Consider the following 22,556-nt stretch of genomic DNA (forward strand, 5'->3'; position numbering starts at 1 on the left):
AACCCCGGGCTGCCAGGGAAGGCCCCTCCTGAGCTACAGCAGTATCTGTCGGGGTGGGTTCTTGATGCCACTGCCCCGGCAACAGAGATTAAACCGGGGGGGGGACACACGGGGGCTTCTTCAGAATTTAACCCGAGGTGCAGGCGGGGTGAGCGTGCTGGCGCTCAGACCTGTCCTGCAGACCTTGGCATCGCTGCAAAGGGCGTCCTGGCTCCTTAGCAGCCAATTCGTATAAGCGAGCGTTAATTCTAGTTACTTCAGGTTACGTGCGCTAGAAGTAAATATTATTTTCGGGACTTTGTTTCCTGCTGTGGTGGGTTGAGCGCTGGTGCTGAACCCCGAGGGATCGCTGAAGGACGGGCTGTCTGGGGGGAGTGCCCGGCGTTCCCTGCCGTCAGGCCCCCCGACGGCAAAGGAGCGGGTCCCTCCCGGAACCCCGGCCAGCTGCGCGCACATCTGGACCGAGCGTCCGGCAGAGGCGGTGGTGCGGTCGCCAGGGTAGGGACGCCCCAGGCCCTCCTGTGCCCTCCTGGAAAGACCACTGCAAGGTTTCATTTTGAAAATGCTTTAATAAGGAAGTGTTGACAACACCGTTTTGCAAAATGTAAAGGTAACTATACAAATTCTTAATACAAAAAGAATAAATTAAAAGCAGATCTTTTTTTAATTCTGCAACTTTTTCTACAACATACATATTTTTTCCTTGATTACAGTTGAACAGAATCCAGTAAAATCATTTTCCATGCTCTAAAATCAAATTCAGGAGAGACCTAATTTTTTTCTTCTTTTTTTTTTTTCTTTTTTTAAACTAGAGAGTCCATTTTACACAACTTGTAATAAAACTATTGACATTAATATATATGTAAAACTTTACATCTAGTTAACTAAGCAGTAACTGGTCATCTGATAGCACCTGAATGGGGATCGGCTATGCCTGAAACTAAAACTAATACAGAGTGAAAACAAATTGGACTGTTTCAACATTTTCAACACTCGACTGCATATAATATCATTTAAAAATAAACCCTGCCTCCCGGCGCGGCCTGGTGCACAGACCGTACACCCGGCTCCTGCCTAAACAGAGGGAGCGCCGGACACGTAGACTAAGAACGCAATTGTGGCTTTATGTCAGATGGAGCCTTGAAAAATAAAAAAGTAAAGGAGGGGTTAAGTTGGTAGTCAAGTGCTTGTATATAATAGCTATGTATATACCCCTCCGCGTTATACTTAAATATGTTAATCTCCTATGATTAACATTTTATGTACATTTGTGTTTAATTGAATTGAGCTAAACAGTAAAACCTGTTTTACTTAATCTGTCTTTACTACCAGACTGGCTGCTCACGTGTGCCTTGATTGCAAAACAGAAAAGCAGAACACAAAGCAAAACTCAATCCGTTTCTAGAAGGCTTTTTCTCTACTCAAGCCTGTCTGCAATTCAGGCTAACCAAATTTTATTTTATTTTTTTTTTCCTAAAGTCAGGGCTGCCACCTTTTAACCTTTGCTGCAAAACTGCAGATCTGGTCTTGGAGGAATTAACGTTTCTTCCTGTAGTGCCCAGAGGCCTCATAGTGCCGCTGTTGTTGAATTCTTTTTAATTAAAAGAAGGTACACGGAAAAAAAAAAAAAAAACCAACCCAAAACCACTTACCAGGGAAATTAAAAAGAAAACAGACAGTTGCTCAGAGCCCCTAAAAATCTGTGGGCTAAATTACTTGCCGCTGCTTAATTTGGTCCTTATTTAATCCTTTCACTTTAGCTACCAAATCTTATCAGTAAATGTCACTAATCGGTACTATCTCTTATCCAGCTAAAAATCCAATTAGGAGCTTGAAATAATTCCCACGTTAAAGACCCCAAAGCACAAAGAGATGGTGAAAAAAGCATTTTGCACGTCCAGATACAGGGTGCAATCTCACCGCTGTCTGTTCTTCCAGCAAGCGGTTACGAGGCTTCAATTGCTGTCGAAGGGGGTTGTACTCCTGTGGCGATTCCTTGTGGAGGTCCAGAAGCACGAGGCTTGCATGGCTTCCTTTAAAAAACCCTTGCCAGCATAAAAAAGTGTGCGCTCTTTTTTTTTTTTTTTTTTAGAGGGATAATTAATTTATGCCTCATGTGCGATCATGGAAGAGTTTCCCTCCTGGCTCTGCCATGGATTTCCCCGGACAAACAGCAGCCTTTCTGCCTATGGCTGTCCTCATCTCTGCAAGGCCACCTCCCCTGCCTTACCGGTGATGCGGGACAGCAGCACGGCAGGCAAGCGCAGAGAACGGAAGCAAACATTTCTAATATGCGTTGCAGAAAGGTATTCGCATGAGCAGCTTGCGTTAATTGTCAGAAACCCCATCATCTTTCCAAGCCTAACGACGAAGAACCCATTCTCTTTTAATGCCTGGAATGCAGTTTTCCAGCAATCTTAATGCAAAAAGGTGTGGCAGCCCCCCAAGTCGTGGTGTTTAATTTTAAACGTTTCGCCCTACTTTGTCTGGTAGACGCTATTGTTATTCTTGGAACACACACACGCACACACACTCGCACTTTTTTTTTTCTTTTTTTCTTAAACTAAAGCTAACTTCAGTTTCTGCTTTTCACAAAGTAACCCCCTCCAGCCGTTTCTTTTAATGCCTTTCCCATAGGAAATCATCATTTGCACGCACAAACGGGGGAAGGCCGGGTACCTCCCCCCATCTAGTGGCAATAAAAACAGCATAGCACCGCAATGAAGACTAGACGTGCCAGCTTCAACATCCACCTAGATTGTGCACTTGTTCGTTACAAAAGTGTCTTTGAGGCCTTTTAAAGTTCCATGGCTTGACATGTATAAAGCATTGCTCAAAAGTATGTGTAAACTTGCAGCTCCTTCCGTGACGCTCTCGTACGATTCCTTTTGGTATCAGCAGGCAGCTCTCGCTTGTGTCCAACACCTAATTTAGTTGCTTCTCTTTCTTGTGGTCGCTTCTTGCAATGGGAAAATTTGCCTAGTCTGCTGGTTGTTCAACCCCGCTGCGGAGCCTTTCCTCTTCCCGACAGACCGGTTCTCCCACACAGCAGTACACCGGGTGACGAGCCCTTTGCTACACTGGTGCTAAAGGAGGGAAGATGAGTGGAAGAGATATGTTAATGCAGCTTTACCGTGTCAATTAGATTGCGATGTGCTTTCCCTTTGATTTCACGTTAACGCTTTGTGCAGAAATCGATTGGAATTTATTGGCCGTATCGGTTTGTGGAAAGGTTTTTTTGGCAATTTTTATCTTCATCAGAGCATTAAAAAACAACCAACGCAACCCTAACCTCTCTATGTATTGGTGGGCAACCTGTGCCTGCCACAGAGATGCTGTGAGTAGCAGTACTTGCCTCCGCTTTAGATAATGCCTTTGTAAACCTTGTTTGTCCAGTTTAATGGTAGCTTGTAGACAGCGATGCTGTGATACCAGCCCAGACCTCCAGTGTGGCTTCAGCACATTGGGTTATTTTACTTGCATGTAGGTGGGCTCAAAGCGAAGAAGGAAGTGCCGTTTTACAGGAGGTGGTCGTGTCTGCCATCGAGTTAAATGAGAGCGATGTTCTTGTAGCTAGAACTTGCTGAGCAAACTCATCCTGCCGATGTCGGTGTGGCGATCTTTGGCAGTGCAGGTCTGATTGTGAGACTCTGACACATCCTTGAAGTGATGGGATTTTATTGTTTCATAACAGATGCACTTTCAGGACTACGAGATCCATTTCTCAGCCTCTGTCCCATTTTACTCCCCCCCCCCCCCCCCCCCCCCCCTTAAACTAATGCTCTGTTGGCTTCAGATCACACGTCATGGAAATCTTACTGCTGTTACATGCCGCAGAACAGTAAGATATGATGTAAGCCTTGAAGGGCTTCCGTCGTTTCAAAGGAAAATCAATTTTTAAATTGCCGACTGACTATTAAGATGGCTGCTCATCTGCACCCGCTGCCCTGCAGGCCGTGGGAGGGATGTGCACCAGTCTGGCAATGGGATGCGCTGCGGTCCGTCGCCGTCGCGGTGGATGTCTCAGGGCCAGTGTTCTGTAAATGTCGTCTTGAATTGCATCGTGAGAAAAGTGCTTAGAGTTGAAGCTGGTGCTGGGTGACAGTGCATCTGGGTAAGGCAAATGAGAGGCAGTGAGGTGATCTCAGAATGGCATTGATGTGATTTAACTTGAGGTCAGGGGTTCACACTAGAGTCCCAGGCTTGGCTTTTTCCTGCCCATACCACTGGACATCTGCTAATTCTGGATAGAGGGGAGAATCCAGGAAACAGCTATCGTTGTAGCTCCTGCAGGAGAAAGGAAACTTCGTTAGGACAACGAGGGCTCCTGGAAAGGTCAGCCATGGGCATAAAACATCGTATTACAGGCGGGAAGGAACGCAGGATATTCACAGACCCCACTGCATCCTGCAGGTACCCCCAGAGCTGACATTTGGGCTGGGCTCAGCACACAGGACCCTGCCTTGACCCAGTTTGCTCTTGGCCGGCAGTCCCATTCGCCCCAGCAACCCGCCTGGTGCGAGGAGGCAGGAGAGAGCCGAGGTCCGGAAGCCCCTCTGCAGCCAGGGTGCCCCGAGTTTTGGATGCCAGAATGGCAATGGGCAGAACTGCTGTGCTTTCAGCCCGCTGCTGGTGGGATGCGCTACAAGAGAGCAGAGCGGCTGCTGGAGGGCGAGAGCTTGTGGCCAGCCCCCACCGGCTGTGTCCATCCCACCACCCATGGTACCGCACCTGCCTCTGCTTTCTCCGTGCGCGGGCTCTTCCCTCCCCAGGTCCGGCAGCAGTGCTCTGCCCTGCCTAACAGGCTCTGTCTTGCTTTCCTGCCTGGTAGTAAGCTGGGGTAAACAGATTTTTAGTAGAATGCTCTCCAGGGAGCAAGGCTGCAGAGCAGCCCTCCTGGCCAGACTGTAGTACCTAGTGGGACCATGGGAGGAGGAGGGTGGTGGTGCTCTCCTGTAGCACTTGGGCTCTGGACAGGGGCTCGTGCATCACCTGGCAATCCCAGCATTACGTGACTTTCCAGGGATGAGCTAGGAAGCGACTAGTGAGAGGGTGCCAGGTCCAACGTGGAAAAGACCGTGTTTTGTCATAGGTAGCCTAGTCCTCATCTTGTGGCACCTCTCTTGACAAGCTACTGCTTCTTTTGCTGCATGGCTTTTTGCTTGCACAGAGCAGATGAGACAGTTTATGAGAATTTTCTTTGCTATTTATCTTAAAGCTCTGATCAGGGTCGCCTCCTGGCTTAGCCTGCAGAGCTCCTTGCCAGAAGAGAACACTGAGGTCAAAATCTTGTTGGTATTTTGAAAAGTGACTGCTGTATCTGCATAGTAGTATTCAGAATTGATGTCTCTCCCTCACACTTTGATTTTAACCAGCTTCCAAACTAGAGACTGTTTTGAGGCCGAAAGCGGAAGATGCGTTTTCTGTCTGTTTACTGTGGGATTCCTACTCCTTCCTTGGCTCCCTCCCCACCCTGCAGGACTGATCTCACACCTGATGCAGTCCTGCAGTTCCTGCTTCCTCTGCCCTGTTTTCCACCTGGCTTCCCTGGGACGGTGTTGGGGCGGAACCTGAGCAAGGGCATTGGCATCTGCATGTTAAAGAGCCTTTCTCTCCCAGCTCTGTGCTGCAGTACGGAGGTTTATGGGTTATCTCTAGAAAGCTGGGCTTGAAATATTTGACAGATGCCAGCTGTGAATGGTTGTAGATTCAAATGAGAGTGTCAGACAGCGACAGCAGTTTAATTAAAACAGAAATACTCTGAGGGTTTTTTTTTGTTCCCTCCACCCTTCCCCCTCTGTCTTCCCACAGGAACAGGGCCAGGGTTGCTCCTTGTTCCATGAAACCTCACTGCTGCTAACAGCCTCTGCTTCACAGCTCTGCTCTGTGGTAGGGAAGGAGGAGAAAGGGGTGCTCGGCGCCATGGCTGGAGCGCTGCCGGGAGCTCAGTCCAGGTCCTCTGAGGCCCCCGTTTACCCAAACTTGTCACCCCGCCACGCTGCTCCCAGACTCTCCCCACAGCACTATGCCCACGCTGCTTTGAAACGTCCCCAGCCACAAATTTGCCGCTACCGCCTGCTCTCTGTGCCCATTCAACCTCTGCACGAACGCAGAGCGGGCTGGCCCCAAGTCCTTATTCACAGGGGAAAGTGCCACAGCCACAAACTTGCTGAAAAGGCACAGAGAGGGCTTCGAGATGCTTTCAAGTTGTTCTTCCAAGAGCTGAAGGAAGCCTTGTTGCCAAACAAACAGGCACACAATTAAAAGGGCTGCTCCTCTGGGACAGCGGGATGCCAGTTATTCACACTGTGTTCACGGACTATAAGGCAGAAGGATGAAAGAACAAAACATTCCCTTACTATACCTCTATTCATCAGTACTTTGGTGGGTTGGAGACTGAGACTCATCCATAGTGGGTGAGTTGTCTGTTGCTTCTCTGAACAAAGGAGAGCAAAAAAGGAGGAAAGAGGAGAGAGGAAATGTTAAAGAAAAGAAGTGACACAGACATTGTTATGAGCTTATTAATCCAGTGGGGAAACAAGTTGGTGAATCATCTTCAGAAAAAGTTAGTGACACAAAAACATGTTGGGGAGAACTGTCAATCTTTTGAGTTGTGCTGGGAGGGTGCAGCCTGCTCCTGCAGTGGGGGAGTTTGTGTTGTGCATCTGATGGCAAACTTTTATCTGCTCCTACTGTATTTATACATACGCCTTGGGTGTTATGCTCAGGCATGAAATAAGTGCTGATTTGTCTCCAATTCTTTTTGCACTGGTTGTTAGTGCAGGGCCTAAGATAGAAATCTAGGCAACTTCACTTTCACCAGCTGAGAATTTGGCTTGATGCATTTTTGCTATGAGAGACAGGGTGCGGGAGTTTTCTTAATGGAAACATAAGAAAAGTGGGGATTTTCCAAACAGATTTCTCAGCTGGCTGCTCACCAGTTTTCCTTCTGATCATCATGGAGATATTTACAGGATTAGGATTGGGTTGGAGACTGACAGCAAGATCTGAGTCTGGACTCAAACCCTTAATAGTGGAAATTTCAGTGTACAGTAAAGATAGCTGCCACTTTGCCTATCTATCTTGCAATCCCTTGACTTTTTGTGAAATGGGACCAGGAAAATTCACCTGTTCTAAAGCACATGCAAAGACCATGTGAGGCTGGATGTCAAATGTGTGAATTTAAAATCCAAGGTAGGCCTAAGGGGGTTGTGGTTATGGTTCTCCTCATCTCCATTTTAAAGTGCAGTCATGAGCAGTGCTGGAGTAAAACCAGAGGTCAAATGTGGTCACAGATGACCAGAAGAAATTAAAAAGCATGAGAGTTTCCAGTGGCTGCACAGTGAAATGTTTGCAAAGTTACTGGTCCCAGTTCACGACTCAGGGGATCATATTTGTTTTTCTCCTCTAGGGCCTGTGGTATTTTGAGGACTGTAGTCTGAAACTTTCTAGCTGATCTCACCAAACTCGATTTAGATGCAAAAATCTGGGATGTGCTGAGTTAGACAGGATCTGGAAATTATCTTTATTTCATGTGGCAGGACAGAATTACAGGAGATTGCTAGAGAATACCCATGGGAGCTTGCAAAAGGCTTTTTGTTTACTCCTGGAACTCCCTGCCTCACAAAGAGGTGCCAAAGAATCCAATTACTATATTTACATGAGTAATGGCTACCTGCATGTAATGACTCACTCATGCTTTGGCGAAGCATGTTAAATTAGTGGTAGCTGAAAAAAGATGCACTTAATAGTCATTAAGACGCATTGCTAGGGAAAACCTAGCAGAAGCATGTGGTTGCTGCACACACAAATATGGCAGGCACCTAACCTTGCCTTTACAACAAAGATCTCCTTGGTCTGGACAGCCAGCGTGATGGTTCCTAAAAAAAAGATCAGCTCTTTTGACCTAGGGAAAACTGGAGGAAGGAGACTGTCCAAGCGGGAAGAACCTGCAAGGCTTCTTTCCCTGTGGATCTGGGATCCTGCTTGGAGTAGTGCTGCTGGGTGCAGGTAGCACAGCCATGTCTTGGTCAGCCTAAACTAGACCTCCACCGCTACGAGAGCACAGGTGGGAGGCTGGAAATGCTCTGTGCAGGTGTAGGCTATGGAGCACCTGGAAAACGTTCCCCACACCTGTGCTCTCCCTTTGCTTGTGTGCAGGGAGGTTTTTCTCACCAGTAGTGAGCAAGGTGAATTCTCTAACCCAATCCCACACTCACCCAGTCTGCCATGCGAGAATGTGGTGGGGACTGCCCGGCGGCGTGGCTGCTAGTTCGCTCGACGGTGTTGAACTCCTCTGGCTGTGAGGTAAGGCAGCTGAAAAACAAGCAAAGGGTGGAGAAAAATAACTGGTGAGGTGAGGGCACAAGGGTCAGGGTGGTTCAGAAGCATCAGCTTGTCAGACCAGCAGGAACTTGTCCGGCTGTGGGTAAACACAGCCTGGGAGTCAGACCTCATCCTTTTCCTGGATGGCTGTGCCCTAACGCAGCACAGGAGCAGCCAGCCTACTGCTGACGCTGCTGCGTGTCACAGGCCAGATCCGTCCTCTGCTCTGAAGGAATGTTTTGTTTCAGCCCCGCCTCCAGCTGAATACAACCACCTGGACTCTCCTGAGCCTGCCTGGGAAACACCGCACCGCTCCCATCATGAAAGCTAATCGGTTTTGCTGCTGCCTGGACTGGCAGGCATGGCTGCGCATCTCCACGGGACCTGAACCGGAGGAACCCTGCCTGTCAGGCTCAGCCTCCTGCTTCTGGGGGTGCTGGGAGAGGCTCTGTGTCCCTAGGAGCCAGAGCTGGCACTGGTGAGAGTCTGGACAAGTATGCTGCTTCATGTGCAAAGGAGGAAGATGGCTCTGAAGATTTCAAAAGCTACAACTACCTTTCAACTGTGCATCTCTAATAAATTGAAGTTGGGCTTTGCTGACCCTATTACTATAGGAATAGAGGAAGGCTTATCTTACTTCAGTGAAGACAGGGGCAAGTTGAACTGAAAATGTACCATTGGCAGTGGTTCTTGGGGGATTTTCCCCAGTGAGAGTCTAGCTAAGAAATCCACCTGACTGATCTTTCCCCTCCCTCAAGTCCATACAGTGTTGACCCTCCAAATTTAATATAAGCCTAGAAGTATGACCCTCTTTGAAGGACAGTGTGAAGTCCAATAGACCTATCAGCTAGGGCTACTCAACTAAAATGATGGATGTTTCTACCTGGCATCCCCTTCTGTGCTGTTACATTCTTTAGCTACTGCCAAATGACACTTCAAGGGAAAATCAAATTTTAATCTGCTCCTTGGAGCCAACAGCCTCCGAGATCAGTATCCTCCCACGGCTGTAACTGGGAACTGACTCTGAACGCAAAACCAATCTATGCTGCCAACTGGTCACCACAAGCTGTCATTACTGAGCACTTACCACTGTGCTGCCCAGATACCACATTTAGATTTAAAGACCCAGCTCGGTCGGGGAATGGACTGATTGACAGCAGTTTTTACGTGTTCTCCCCCCCAACCCCACCATTTTCCGTTCTTGATTACCTAACTAAACTGGTATGGTTTCCAAAGCTAAGCAAGGCAAAGCTTTCCAGTGTTCAAGCATTTTCTGTTGCTGGGTGGAACAGAAATGCCCATTGATCAAAGATTTTTATATGGAGACACAGGACGGTTCCAGCAGCTACTCAATTGTGTCATATGGTCCACATCTGGGCCTCCTACAAGCATTGGCATCACACATAAATCAGCCTCTTCTCGGGCAGCTGTTGGTGGCCCATACAGAGCCTGGTGTCAAACTGCCTCTCTGACTCCACGGTGGAGTTGGCAGCAAGTACAGAGCCGCACTGGTGTCAGCGTCGTGGTCACTGTGGACCAGGTGCCATGCTGGGATGTCAGAAGGCCAACGGCCAGCACGGGTGTACGATGCACTGGTCTGCTCAGGGAGGCCGTGAGAGCCTGTGGCGAGCGAGGCCGGAGCAATGGTGTCTCCCATGCCAAGGCTGATGCCTGTGGAGGGGTGGGGATGGGCACAGTGCAAACTCTCATTAACCAGCAATCCTGTCCATGTGGGGCTGGATTCAGGTTTTTAGCAAATTCTTGATCTATGCAAACTGGCTTGTCTAGTGGTGACTGATGGCCAGTAAATATTTAACCTTGGACTGTTTCATAACACATTAAACAGTTTAATGAATTCGACTGTTTTCTTACCATTTAATATTAACAACACAGGGGAGTGCAAAGCTCTGTACATGACAGGCAAAATACTGCACAAACTTAAGCGCTCTGAATTTCAGGATATTATCAGCACAGCTAATGGAGTTGCATGGGAAAACCAAGTCTCAGCACTCCACAAAGATGTCATCGCTCAAACATTTTTGTGGCAGCGCAGAGGGGCTGGGATGCTCCCCACTTAACCTTTCTCATGCTTTTAGTGTTTCACTGAGGACATGCATTCTCCTAGTCTGTGCTCAGCCCCCACTTGCTTCATTGCTCCCTTGCTGTGATTACTAAGAGTGACCCCCCCATGGTTTCTCCACGTTTGGCCCCTAGTGCTGTCACGCAAAACCCAACTGCACTCTGAGGAAAGACCTGGCAACAACAGGGCTTCAGTCCCTCCCGGTCTTTTGAGCCCATCATTGCAAAGTGATGACTTCCATGGAAAAAAATTCTCACCCGGTGAGTGTCTCAGACAAGGCTTGCCCCCCAGTGTTACGCCTACAGGCTTGGTGAGCAGCATGTGAAGGCCAGATAACATGCTATGGTCTGGCACTGCTCTCCAGCTGAGTTGCAATGCCCGGCATGAATCCGGGCTGCATGAAGCCCCCCGTCCCTCCCGCCCCTTTGCCTGGGACCATCTCTCACCTGATGTTGCTTTACACATCTGAGGCATTCTTGTGACCCGGCTGTGCGCCACAAAGGTGCTTTGCGAAGATGTGCTGTACTGGGAGCTGCTGTCTGAGGAAGTGGAGCTCGTGTGCGAGAGGCGGCTGTGCTCCTTGTGGGAGGCCGTGGACCGCTGGTACCAGAGCCGCAGCTCGTCCGACACGGCAGTCCTACCCGAGCCTTTCTCATGGCCCTCCCTGCCCAGAGATGGAGTCCTTATGATTTGGGAGCGGGAGGGGGTGAGCCTGACCGAGTCCACTTCATCCCCGTGCCAGTTCTCCTTAAACATCCCCCCCGCTGTGTAGGAGTTGGAGGTTTTGAATTGTGCTTTCACGCTGTAGTGTCCCTCCTGGTCGTTCTCCAGGCTCCGCACCACCACGGGTGTGGAGCTGCCCTCGATGTACAGGGGATACTCTTTGATCCTGTACTGGGAGGAGGGCTGGCTCTGGCTGTGCAGGTAGACGCGGTGGTGCCCCGTCCCGTTCCTTGCAGCCAGGTTGGGCATACTCCCTGAATTGGAAGAGACCAGGTTGCCCGCTGATTTGTGCCTTTGCCTCTGCCGCTCTCTGGCTTTCGATGGGGAATCCTCTGCCAGGGTGGAGTAGTTGGGGTTCATCTGAGCTGGGTAGTAGTGCTCAGAGCTGGAATGGCTGGTGCAGGAAGAGCAGTCGTCCATGGGGTCAGAGCCATTACTGCTACGAGTCCTTGGGGTGTAGAAATCAGGACTCCCCGTCTCATTTTCTGAGCCGAGGAGCTTGCCTTGTGACTCCAAACTGGAGCTCCGGTGTCTAAAGTGCTGAGCTAAGCTGTGCAGTCTGGTTGGGCTGATGTCTACTGACCTGCAAGTACCAGGAAAAAAATCCAGGCTGGTAAGTCAACAGTACGAAGCACTCCCCATCCCCTGCACACAAGGCCAGCTTCACAGGCAAAGGAATCTGAGGGCACTGAAAACCTGGACCCCTCCAGCACTGCATGGGGCTGCTGCCTGCAAAGCAACCTGCTTCCCTGCTGTAAGGTTTGGGGTGATTAGGTCCTATTCCTGTTCCTCTCCAGTCTCCTTGGTGGTGGCATTCAGTCTGCAGCACCATGTGGGACACAAACCCTTGTCCAGCCCAATTCCTCTGTGGCTTGCCACCCTGGGAAAGACCCAGTCTGAAGGGCAAAACCTGGGGACCTCAAGCCCCAGCTTTGCTGGTGTGGCCCTGTGGCAGAGCTGTTTGAATCAGCACCATCCCTGTGCTACCAGGGTCATCTTGCTCCAGCTATGCAAATCCTGAGACCTTAGCCTCAAAGGTGGTGGGATTCCCTTGCAAGTGGCTTGTGAATGCTCTGCACAGGTACAATCCACCTGCTGTGAGACGGACAGACTGCCCATACTTAGCCCAGAATGCAGTGATTTCTCCACTGGCCTTTGAAAAAGTCACCTCTGTCAAGCAGCTAGTTTTTACTGGGGCTCAGCCATGGGTAGCATGTGTTAAGACTGTCAGTGGGTGACAGCCCTTCAGGCAACCACTCCGAATCGCAAGTTTACAAGGCTTGATTCACAGCCAAGTCTGGGTGGTCTCTATTCACCCCGGGTTGTTCAGAGAGCTTCAACCATCCATTCAAGGAGCAGGAACACCCTGTGATGAGTCACACACCCGCATGACAGACAGCCAAGGCCAGGGTACACAGCTCATGAATGAGCCACTGACTGAGCAATGGTTGTTTCAAACACCCAAATGGCCCCTACCCGGTCAAGGCCACTTCTCAAGCACTGTGCCAGGCTAGTTTCTCACGCTGCTCAGCTCCAGTGTTAACAAACATTGCACTCTTGAAAGGTACTCCCAGCCAAAAACTTGTAATGAACTTAACCCAGGGCCTTAATGCCTTATATAGTCTCTGCCCAAGTCAGACGTGTTGGCATGACTCTTGATTCATGCTGAGCTAAATGATGTTAGCACTACCTCTTAGGGCAGGATACCTAACAGCACACAGCTTTGGCTCAGCTCTGCTTCCTGCAGTGTCCAAGGAGTTTGCCTCAAGAGCAAAACAGCAATGAAGCTGAAATGTTTGTAGAAATACAAAAGAAATTGGGCCACACACATCAAATCACCTCCCTTACACACTTCAGCTCTTTCCTCTGTCAACCCTGGGCTTATTCCACCGCCACCTGGATCCTCAGGTGGATTGCTTTATACAGGCTGTCTCTCCACATAAGATCACACATGTGCAAACATTTTATCTATGAGAGAGAATTAACACTACCTAACATTTTGCATCAGACAAGGGAACAACGTGTTCTCTCCAGCTGGATCCATGGAGGAATTTACTGCAGAATTTAGCAGTAGCACCACATCCCTTTTAAAAGTGGCACGGGGTTTGTAGCGCCTATAAATAGTCCCTGAGATGAAAGGTCCCAGTGGAAGAAAAGCTTGATTACTTTGAGGGAGACATGAGGGGCAGGATCATGTTTATCTGAAGTGATTTCAAGATCTCAGTTCAGGAGAGATTCCCTACTGGCAACAGTACACGAGCTTTGTATGTGAATAGGACTGGTTTGTGTCCTTTCCCGAACTGGGAATTAATTCATATCCTGGGGGAAGGATAAAGCAAAGAATATTTATTTCAGGGTAAGCAAGGTGAGACCGGAGCCGGGAAGACTTACCGCGTGGAATGGACGTAGTGTGGACTGCGTACCCGTAGATCGGGCGTCGACGGCATGCTGGACTGGGAGTTCCAGTGGGGAAGGCTCCGGATGGGGCTGTTCTGCAGCGAGCTGCTCCCTCCCGCCTCGGCACAGCTCCCGGTGCTGGGGAACCGCTTGTGACTGCTGCAGAGCAAACACCCCGCTTCAGTTCCCGGGCAGGAATTTGGGGAAGGGGCTCCCACGCCTCTTTCCAGATCTCAGGCATGTGCCTGTGATCTTGCAGGGGTCAGCAGGAGTTGGGTCAGCTGCTGCTCTCAGCTGCGTCCCAGAGCTTGTGCTTCTGCAGTAGCTGGAGGTCAAGGCCAAGCCCTGTCAAAGCCCTCAGATGATCCACCATCCTTCCTTTCTAAACGTTTTTTAAAGTAACATTGAAATACCAAGCAGCAGTCATGTGGCTGCAGCTTATTTTTATGACATGTCTATTGGCCAAAACACCTAAAAGTCTCCTTTTGGTAAGGAATGGCTTTCTAAATTTTGAAAGGGCTCATACCCGTCCCTCCTGAAAGCAGAGGATATCTCTGTGCTGGAGCTTCAAGATAGCTGGCTCACCTGGAATGACTGTGTGAGGAGCGTTTCTTGACCTTCTCATAGGGTTCATCCAAGGATGACTCGCTCCACATCTTGGGTTTGATGGGGGACTTGTCATAGTCATTGCGGTGGTAATGCATTTGGCGGAGGCCTTCCAGCGACTGTGGAGGAGGAGGCCTGTTGTGCAAGGGTGGCCGGGGAGGGAGTCCTTTGTGTGGGGACTGGAGAGGGGATATTGTGCTGGTGACCTGAGAATCCTCTGTGAAGAGAAGAAGGGAGAGAGGTGATGGCTGTGCGATACCTCCAATGGCAGCACAACTCTGGGGGACACCATCGCACCTCCAGAGCCTGCTTCCTTACCCTGCTTCCCCTGGTTGTGTTCAGGAGCAACCTGAAGACCCGACTTTCAGAAGTGCACCAGCTGACAATCCCATTTTGGGAAGGAATGGCCAGCAAGAACGTGTGATGTATTAAAACAATTGAAATCTTAAGAGAAAATAAGGGGGCATTCTGGGACTGCCTTTTGAAAGAATTCAGAGCAGTAACCACAGCAATCCTTACTGCTCTGGGCCTGATGTCTGACTACAATGTGTGGTCAGGGGAAACCAAGCATTTTTGCTACTGGGGTATTTGAGTGGATTATTACACAGAACAGTTCCTCCATTTTGAGTGTCAATCAGGAGTTCACACATCCCTCCCTGTTGCCTTCCTGCCCGCTACAACATACAGCAGCCAACATACCATCCTCCAGAACAAGGGCATCTGAGAGGGAGCTGTCTTCACTGGCAATGTTTCCTTCTGAAGGGAAGAAAATACAAAGATGGTCAGATGGCCCCGAGAATTGCAGTGACTGAGTGCTGAACTCCACTGAGTGTTAGCCTTAAGCAGTCACCCACGTCTTCCTCCTCACATAGCTGAGAGGCAAGATTCCTATAAATAACTGACTCAGCCCACTCTCAGTCTCGGAGGGCAGAGCTGCAGGCCAGGTCTCTCACTAGCAGACTGCCTTTCAAGGAGCTGCTAACTCTTTTCAATTAATGGGGATTAAGACTGAGTCACAACAGAGAGCTGAGATCCCCAGAGGATGCAAAATGGCATGGTGCCATTAGCGAGATTTGTATCTTGGGCTTTAAGGACTCCGAGTTTATCTCCGCCTTCTTAAAATGATCATCCTGTTGCTAACTAAAGGCTCACACTAGGTACCAGTTTTGTGTAATTCAGGGAAACGCTTTCTGAGCATCCTCTGTAGCAGAGAGAGAAGCTCTCACATCCTTGGTGTGCACACATTTGAGCTGCTTCTCCCATCCCATGTCCTCAAAGCTGTCTGTTATCCCTGACTGTGGTGCAACTTGGTACCCAAGTCACAAATACAGCAGCTCTAATCTCAGTTCCTGATACAAAGGCACAGAGAAAAGCTCTGCAAGTCAAAGGGAAAGGGCAAAACCAGCAAGGGAGAAAGAACCACGGTGGAAAGTTAATGGATTTCATGAAAAACCAATCAACAATCCAGTAAACCATACAGTGCCCTGAGAATTACATTGTAAAAAAAAGAAAAAGAAAAAAAGCACTTAAACACAGCAACGACACTGCTACCACTTTGATTTTACAGATGCCTTTCAGCTAGAGAGCTCACCCCACTCTGCTGACATTAATTACGTTTGTACAGCACCACTCTGGAGGAGACGTTAACAGAGCAATTTTATAGGTGAACAAAGGAGTCACAGTCTGCTTTCCTGACACACTTATAATCTACAGCGTGACACTGCTTCTTGTGCTGTGAACCAGCACATCCCTAATGCATAGTGTGCAGCCCAGACACCCATCTGACAGCACGCTGGTATGGGAGGACAGCCCGACTGCCAGCACCTGTGGAGTCTTCCAGACAGGAGAGGGAAGAGAAGGGAGAGGAAATCTGTGCCTCAAGGCAAGAATTTTGCTCCCTGCCCTCCACAGACCCTTCCATGATGCTGTGGGCACTAAGTCCCACTTACCATCTATGATCAGGGAGGCTCTCTGAGTTGGCTTCTTTCCAGATTTGATGCGATACTCATTGATGGCATTTTCAATCTCCTGCAGTTTCTTCAGTGCATTCAGGTAGGATGTCTTCCTCTGTTTCTTCAGCTTTTTGCTGACATTTGGGTCGCTCGCCAGGCGCCGGGCAGCCTCTGTGATCTGGGACTGAATGGCAAACTCCCTCTCCAGGCGCTCCAGCTCTGCCTCCTGGGGAAAGGCAAGTGGATTCTGGCTACCACCAAACTCTCCTGGCCCAGCTATGGGGAAGCTCCCCCTGAACCTGGCCAGTGGCCTCCAACCAAGGCTCTCCATCAGCAAAGCATCCATGATCATGCTGCTTCCCTCATCTCAGGGCCTCCCTGAGCATACACACCTCACCTTCATCTGCTCACACGAGTGCCTGGGAGCACAGATGGTGGAAGGGATGACCCATACAAGGAGCACACGTGTGCTCCAGCCCTAACCCTGCTGTGCTGTTTGGCTTTTCATGCAGTTCAGTATGGCCTAGTTCAACAGTGCTCTACTGCTGACACATTCATCTTTTTATACCCATCTATGGGTAACACCTGCCTCCCACCTGCTCCTTCTCCCTGTTTCCCATCTCCATATTTGAGCCCCATTTGATATCAGTGCCATGTATCGATGCAAAGCTACAGCTTTAACCGTCTTGACAGGTTTGCTTGGCACCCACCAAACTCTTTGGGGTAAAAAAGCCAAAGATGGGCTAATTCCTCCCTGGTGTATGGCCATCAAAGTCCAGGGGAGAGTACGAGCTGAAGTAATTATGGGCTGCTGCAACTGATTGCACCAGAAAACTATCTCCTCAAGTTACAAGCCAGGAGGGTGATTTCAGAGCGAGCAGTGTGTAACAGCAAGCTTTCTGTATGCTAAAAAGGACTAGTGTCTCCAACATTAGCCCTTGCAGGGTCTCAGCTGAGTTTTTAAATGCAACCAGGTGTACCCTGGAAGCTACCTACTGATTTTTAGTTATCCTCCAAAGTCCAGGGGTTTAGGCCAATGCAGAAGCTGATACAGTTTCCTGGTCTGCACCGGGACACCAAGCTGTGAGCTCCAAAGGTACTTGCTAATCTGCAATGGATCTGGCTACCTTCCCCAGCTTAATGGAGTTTTTGGTGTTAGTCTGTGAGAAAGGGGAACACAGTACATTGCAAATTAGGGAAAAAATGACAAGTTTTTTTACTTTTAGTGAATGGTGGGAGTTCAGATCGCAAGCACTGACAGCCATATATTCACGGAGATCTCTGTTACGCAAATTCAAATCCTTTCTCTTTGTTTAGCAGCAGTGTATGCTGCAAGAGCTGATGCTGTGGGATTTAATCAGACTGAAGTCGTTCTCTGGAGTTTTTATTCTGGGCTCCTGGCTTAAAAAAAATCCCTTTGCTGTCAATGGTGAGTCAGCATTGCCTGAAAACTATAATTATCATTTCCCTCACTTTACTGAAGACTGAACTGACCCCCCCCCCCCCCCATCTTTTTAACAGATCCCTTTTTGCTTTGAAGTGTTTATAAGCTCTATCAGTGCTACACTTACTAAAAGTGAATTTAACACCATGGAGTTTTAAGGCCTGGAACCTGATTTGCTGTCTTCTGGTAAAATCCTTCCCAGAGTCAGGAATTAAGGACCAGGTAGAGGTGATTACCAAGTAATACAATGGGATCCTTCCCTGCAAGTCTTGCTCTGACAAAGCTCTTACTAAAGGTACGGTGAGTTTGATGTGAGCTGTCATTTCAGACCTTCACAGATTCAGTTCTAAATCATCCAGTATATCTTAGAAAAAACATATTAATTTTCCTCCCAGCCATAATTGTCTATTTTCTTCCAGTGAGGCCCCTATAAATAAAGCCTCAGAAAATGAGGGCTATCATCTGCCTTCAGATGGAAGTGCCTTGCTTCAGGTCCTTGTCACAGTTGGTAATATCAGTCCTGAATTTACATGACTGAGGGAGTATTATTTCACCTTTTGTTTTAAATTGAGTTTCTAGTGTTTGCACTTGCTGAAAAGCACAAGAAAATCATCACTGGCCTTTCTAAATGCTCTCAAACTGGCAGCCAAATAAACACATAATTCTTCGAGAACAGAAATTTATGGTTTTCAACACAGTCTTAAAGTTTGACAGATGAAAAGGGAGGTAGAGAAAAGCTGAGTCAGCGTGTTTGGACTGCTGATGCCAAAAGGCAGAGTGCCTGCAATAGGGAGGAGCTGCTTTACCTTCATGCTCTCCTCACCTAACCTTGCTACTGGAGTAAGGAGATTCCTCACCCACTGGCCCCAAAAGATGCCATGTAGCAGTAAGATCTGGGGAAGCTGGAGATCAGGTTATAACTGAGCAGCCTACAGACTGCAGGGGTTTTAGGAGTAACTCAGCTAAGCTGTGCTTCCCTTTGAAAAGCTTAATTAAATGTGCTAGTTCATGAATATTTGACTTTGGTGGAATTCCTCTCCCAGGCTCCATTGAGAACAAAACTAAAAAGCTCCAGCTGTTTATTTTTTCAGCAGAAGGAAAATGCCAACAAAACGACAAACAGTTAATTCCCTGGCTGAACCGAGCCTTAAACCACACGGTCACACCAGCTTCGGTCTCTCCTCTTACAAAAATAAAAAGGAAACTCAAGACTGGAATATACACAAGTGTCTTGAGACAAATGCGTCTCTGCAGACAATAGCTTTTCTGTGAATCCAGTCCCGCCTTACAGCTGCTGCCGGCCTGTTTTCACAGCCACGGTTCAGGGCACTGACCCAGCACATTGTGGGAGCAAGGGAAGAGAACAAACACTCCCTGGCAAACTTAGAAAAATGTAATTCCAGCTCCCCATAGGTAGGGATGAAGGCTCTTTTTGTTTAAGGGCTGGGGAGCAAGCTTTCATCTTTCTATTGCAGGGCTAAGATGGATATTTGTGATGCTTTTCTCCCCAGTTAGGGGAAATCTGAATTTGGATTGCTACTGAAGCGGAAAGCAAGTGGCTGTTTGCAGTAACAACACAGGGCAGCAGCAGGGCTCAGATAGCTCAAGGGGCTCCTGATGTGCTCCCTACTCACAGAAGTCACTGCACTTGGTCACCAGAGCACTTGGACTGTCATGGTCCAGCTGGTCACCCAGGCTATTTCTGTTACCTCTAGCAAAGCCAGGACTGAACCTTGAGGGTTTCACCTTTACTCCAAGTGTGAACTAAGGCCATCTCTCTCGCTGCTTCCTCATTCTGATGGATATATATATAAAAAAAAAGGCACCATGACCAACTACAGACATTTAAAACAAAAATGACTGTAGGACTGATGGTTCCTATGTGATGCATGGTGGACAACTTAGAGACCTGAGGTGGGGACACGGGGCTAGAAGGGAAGGGCAGAGCCTCACCTCTCCCTTAGGCAGGATTTTCTGCTCATCCAGTTTAAAGGCAGTTCCTATTCTTCTCCTTACAATAGGTGGCTCCTCCCCAGGATCAAGGGGGTATTCTCGTGGCAACTTTCCTGTGAGCTCCTGTAAGCAGAAAATGCTGTTAGTGATCTGGGAAATCCTACAGCAGAGCAAAGCACAACACTGCTCTTGAACTGTGACTGTAAAATGACAGGCATTTATTAACAACATACCCAGTTCAGCCAGCTGATAAACATACAAGACAGCACCCAGCCCTGCAAATCCGTCCCAGAACCTGACACTGTGGGTGGGGAACTTTAACCTGTGCACGAATACAGATTTCTGTGGCCTGCCCAGGGTAGGTCTGTAGGTGGTGCCCACCCCCCAGGGTGTTGGGCCCTGAGGCTGAACAGACTGCAGCATATATGCTTTCATCTCTGCTGCAGGGTGAGTAGGAAAGAAGAGCTTCTATCTGCTGAGCTACTTCTGAGAAGGGGTGAGCAGATCCAAGAGCCTTCATGCAGGATGCAGGTCTGCTGAGTCAGAAAGCCCCACTGGCAACAGCTGTGCAGGTTATGACCTGCACAGAAAAACATTCCCACCTGATTCATGAGGTGTCTGAGAGGAATGCAGTGAAAATGGTCACTAAAAGCAGTGGCTGGTACCTCATTACCTGTCTGATAACACTTCATGTATCAGAGCCCCTTCCAAACCCCAGTGATGTCATGGGCAGCTTTAGACCAATATTAGATGATGATTTTTCAGACTGATGGGGTAATTTGCAAAGATTTCTTCAAAATCTGAAGCAAACCCCACAGAACTGAGGAATATCTGGAACACAGGAAGCAGCAAGCGCCACTACTGATGTTAATGCTGTGGGTTTTTTTCCTCTGGACTACACAATACAGCCACACATATCTGAATTGAAGGCATTCAAATGCCTACAGAAAAAGGCAGGAGCCTCACTACCAGCACAGCCCCACTCCTTGTACTCAAAAGTCTCCCCATGAAGGACAAAAGGCTTTTGTGTTCCTTAGCATCAGCCTTGAGAGGATCCAGCTGGCAGAGTAACCTAAATCATCTGAATCCCAAAGAACAGCAGCTGACCTTAATGCGAGTGCGCAGCTCAGGCCCCTGCCTGCCCTGGCCTCTCCCCCGCTCCCTAATGGGGTTTTTCATTCTACTCTTTTCAGGTCACTAGGAAACAAGGACCTGGCCTTTTCAAATCTTTCCTTTAAGCAATTCCCAGCAAAATGGGTTTGCAGCACGGCTCTACGCTGACATGCACAGCCCCCTTTTGGGAGAGGCAGTGTTGCAACATCTCAGAGTCCCATTCTGCATTGCCCCCCCAGCCCTGTGGGGTTATTTCAGCTTTTCTTCTGAAATGTGTTCCTTCTAGTGAGATGTGGCTCTAAGCACTGCATCAAGACACAGATTCCTGTACCCCTTCCCGAGGGAAACAAGGATATTTTCTTTATAACCTCTAACTCAGTATGAAGCAGGGCAGTGGGGAAAGAGTTAATATCTTCTGTAAAATGCCCAAGATTGGAGCAGAACGAAATTAATGTGGGCCATACCATAAGTATTCAGAGACACGGTCCTGAAATGTAATCTGTATTAATAAGTAACTGGAGTAGTGATGGCCTGAAGTAACCTGATGCCACAGTTATGAATGGCTCTGGCCATGCTGATTTGATTATGCCCCCACTTTTAACCCTTTTTTATCTCCTGGTTTGCCGCCTTCTCCCTCTGTTTTGGCCATTCCCTTGCCAAAGCAGAAAGGACAAAGGGCAGCCTGAGAGGAAATACTTCCAACTACAGGCTGCTGATGGATGAGCTGTATGATTGCAAGATGGGGTCAGATTCCAAGTGTCCATCAACTGCCTCTTTTGGATCATCTACAGAAAGCACGAACACTTTCTACCAGCTCTTAAGGTGCTGACAGATGGGCTCTGGCCAGCCTTGCAGCAGCACATTAAGGAGATACTGCTTTTTACCACTGGCTCCATGCCCCAGCAGGAGCTTTTGCCTGCATCCCGTTGCTTGTGAAATGCCTGAGGCTGCACCACAGGCACATCTTCCCCTGCATGCGGTGCTGCTGCAAGGCATTAGTCATTGGCAGTCAGGCAGTGTTAGCTTAGGGTGGTCAATTCCTCCAGAGCAAGTAGAGCCCTCTAGACCTTGTCCATCAGCCCCCCAAAAGCGTGTGACTGCTTCTTGCAGATGACCTTAGCTCTGTACTCGATGGACTTACAAGACTGGATCTGGTCCTGCAACCTTTATCAGCACAAGTTGTTTGCTGAAGTCAACCAGGACTTCCCAGGTGGGAAAGGATTGCGCATGTGGAATAAAGGACTGGAATTAAGGCAGCAGAGACCTGCTGACTTTCTTTGTTGAGAGGTATTTTCCACAACTTACTCTTGTTGGCATTAAAACTATAGACTAACTGAAACAAAGTGCGATGAGAGCTGAATCAGTGACCTGTTTTCCCCACTTTTGTCAAAGGTGAGATACACATCAAATATTAAGCAACAACTGGAAGATCTCGGTGCCACTGTCTGCAGCCAGCTTCCTCTTGTGCTACACATCATGATTTTTTGTTAAATTTCAGATTTTCAGGCCTGGTAAACAAAGGAGAATTGCTGAATGACCCAAGTGTATGCTGCTGCTAATCTTCACATATATCTGCAACAGGGTTGTGATTTCCCCAAACATTAAATTGATCTCTAAACTGGCCTCCTGTGTACTCCAAGAATGAACTGGCAAGTGAGTGGGAAGGTTATGAGATGAGTTGCTGAGCTGTCCTGCATGTCCTCGGACACCCACAGTGGTTCCTCTTCGCAAGGTCTGCCACCACACTGCCACCACAGTGGTTCCTCTCCAGTGCCAGAGCTTATTGGATGAAGGGAGTCTACATGGAGCAGATGAGACCTTGTGTGCTGTATGTAAGAATGTGGTGGGAGAAGAAAAGCATGTAAGGTCGGGCCTGCTCCAAGAAGAAAGTGTATCAGGCTGGGGTTTTTTTTGCTAATGACGTCAAAAGCATTTGAGAAGGGATTGCCAGTACAGAGGACAG

General features: G+C 48.5%; 1 protein-coding gene across 10 annotated transcripts in view; it reads right to left on the reverse strand.

Annotated features, from left to right (window-relative positions):
- Window positions 1-549: 549 nt before the first annotated feature.
- Window positions 550-22,556, reverse strand: part of FRMD4A (FERM domain containing 4A) — a 385,243-nt gene continuing 363,236 nt past the window's right edge. For 8 of the 10 annotated variants that reach the window (XM_030013270.2, XM_030013272.2, XM_030013269.2 and 5 more), the window contains 8 exons: window positions 19,481-19,603; window positions 16,081-16,309; window positions 14,831-14,887; window positions 14,111-14,348; window positions 13,520-13,684; window positions 10,852-11,711; window positions 8,220-8,316; window positions 550-4,287 (listed from right to left, as the gene is read on the reverse strand). In XM_030013270.2, coding sequence (XP_029869130.1) covers window positions 4,185-4,287; window positions 8,220-8,316; window positions 10,852-11,711; window positions 13,520-13,684; window positions 14,111-14,348; window positions 14,831-14,887; window positions 16,081-16,309; window positions 19,481-19,603 — 1,872 coding nt within the window. In that variant the 3' untranslated portion in view covers window positions 550-4,184. Of the gene's footprint in view, window positions 4,288-6,364; window positions 6,437-8,219; window positions 8,317-10,851; window positions 11,712-13,519; window positions 13,685-14,110; window positions 14,349-14,830; window positions 14,888-16,080; window positions 16,310-19,480; window positions 19,604-22,556 lie in introns of all 10 variants that reach the window. The other 2 variants (XM_030013268.2, XM_030013264.2) reach the window with 1 other exon arrangement.

The sequence above is a fragment of the Aquila chrysaetos genome, chromosome 5, assembly GCF_900496995.4.
Source record: "Aquila chrysaetos chrysaetos chromosome 5, bAquChr1.4, whole genome shotgun sequence".
Classification (NCBI taxonomy): domain Eukaryota; kingdom Metazoa; phylum Chordata; class Aves; order Accipitriformes; family Accipitridae; genus Aquila; species Aquila chrysaetos.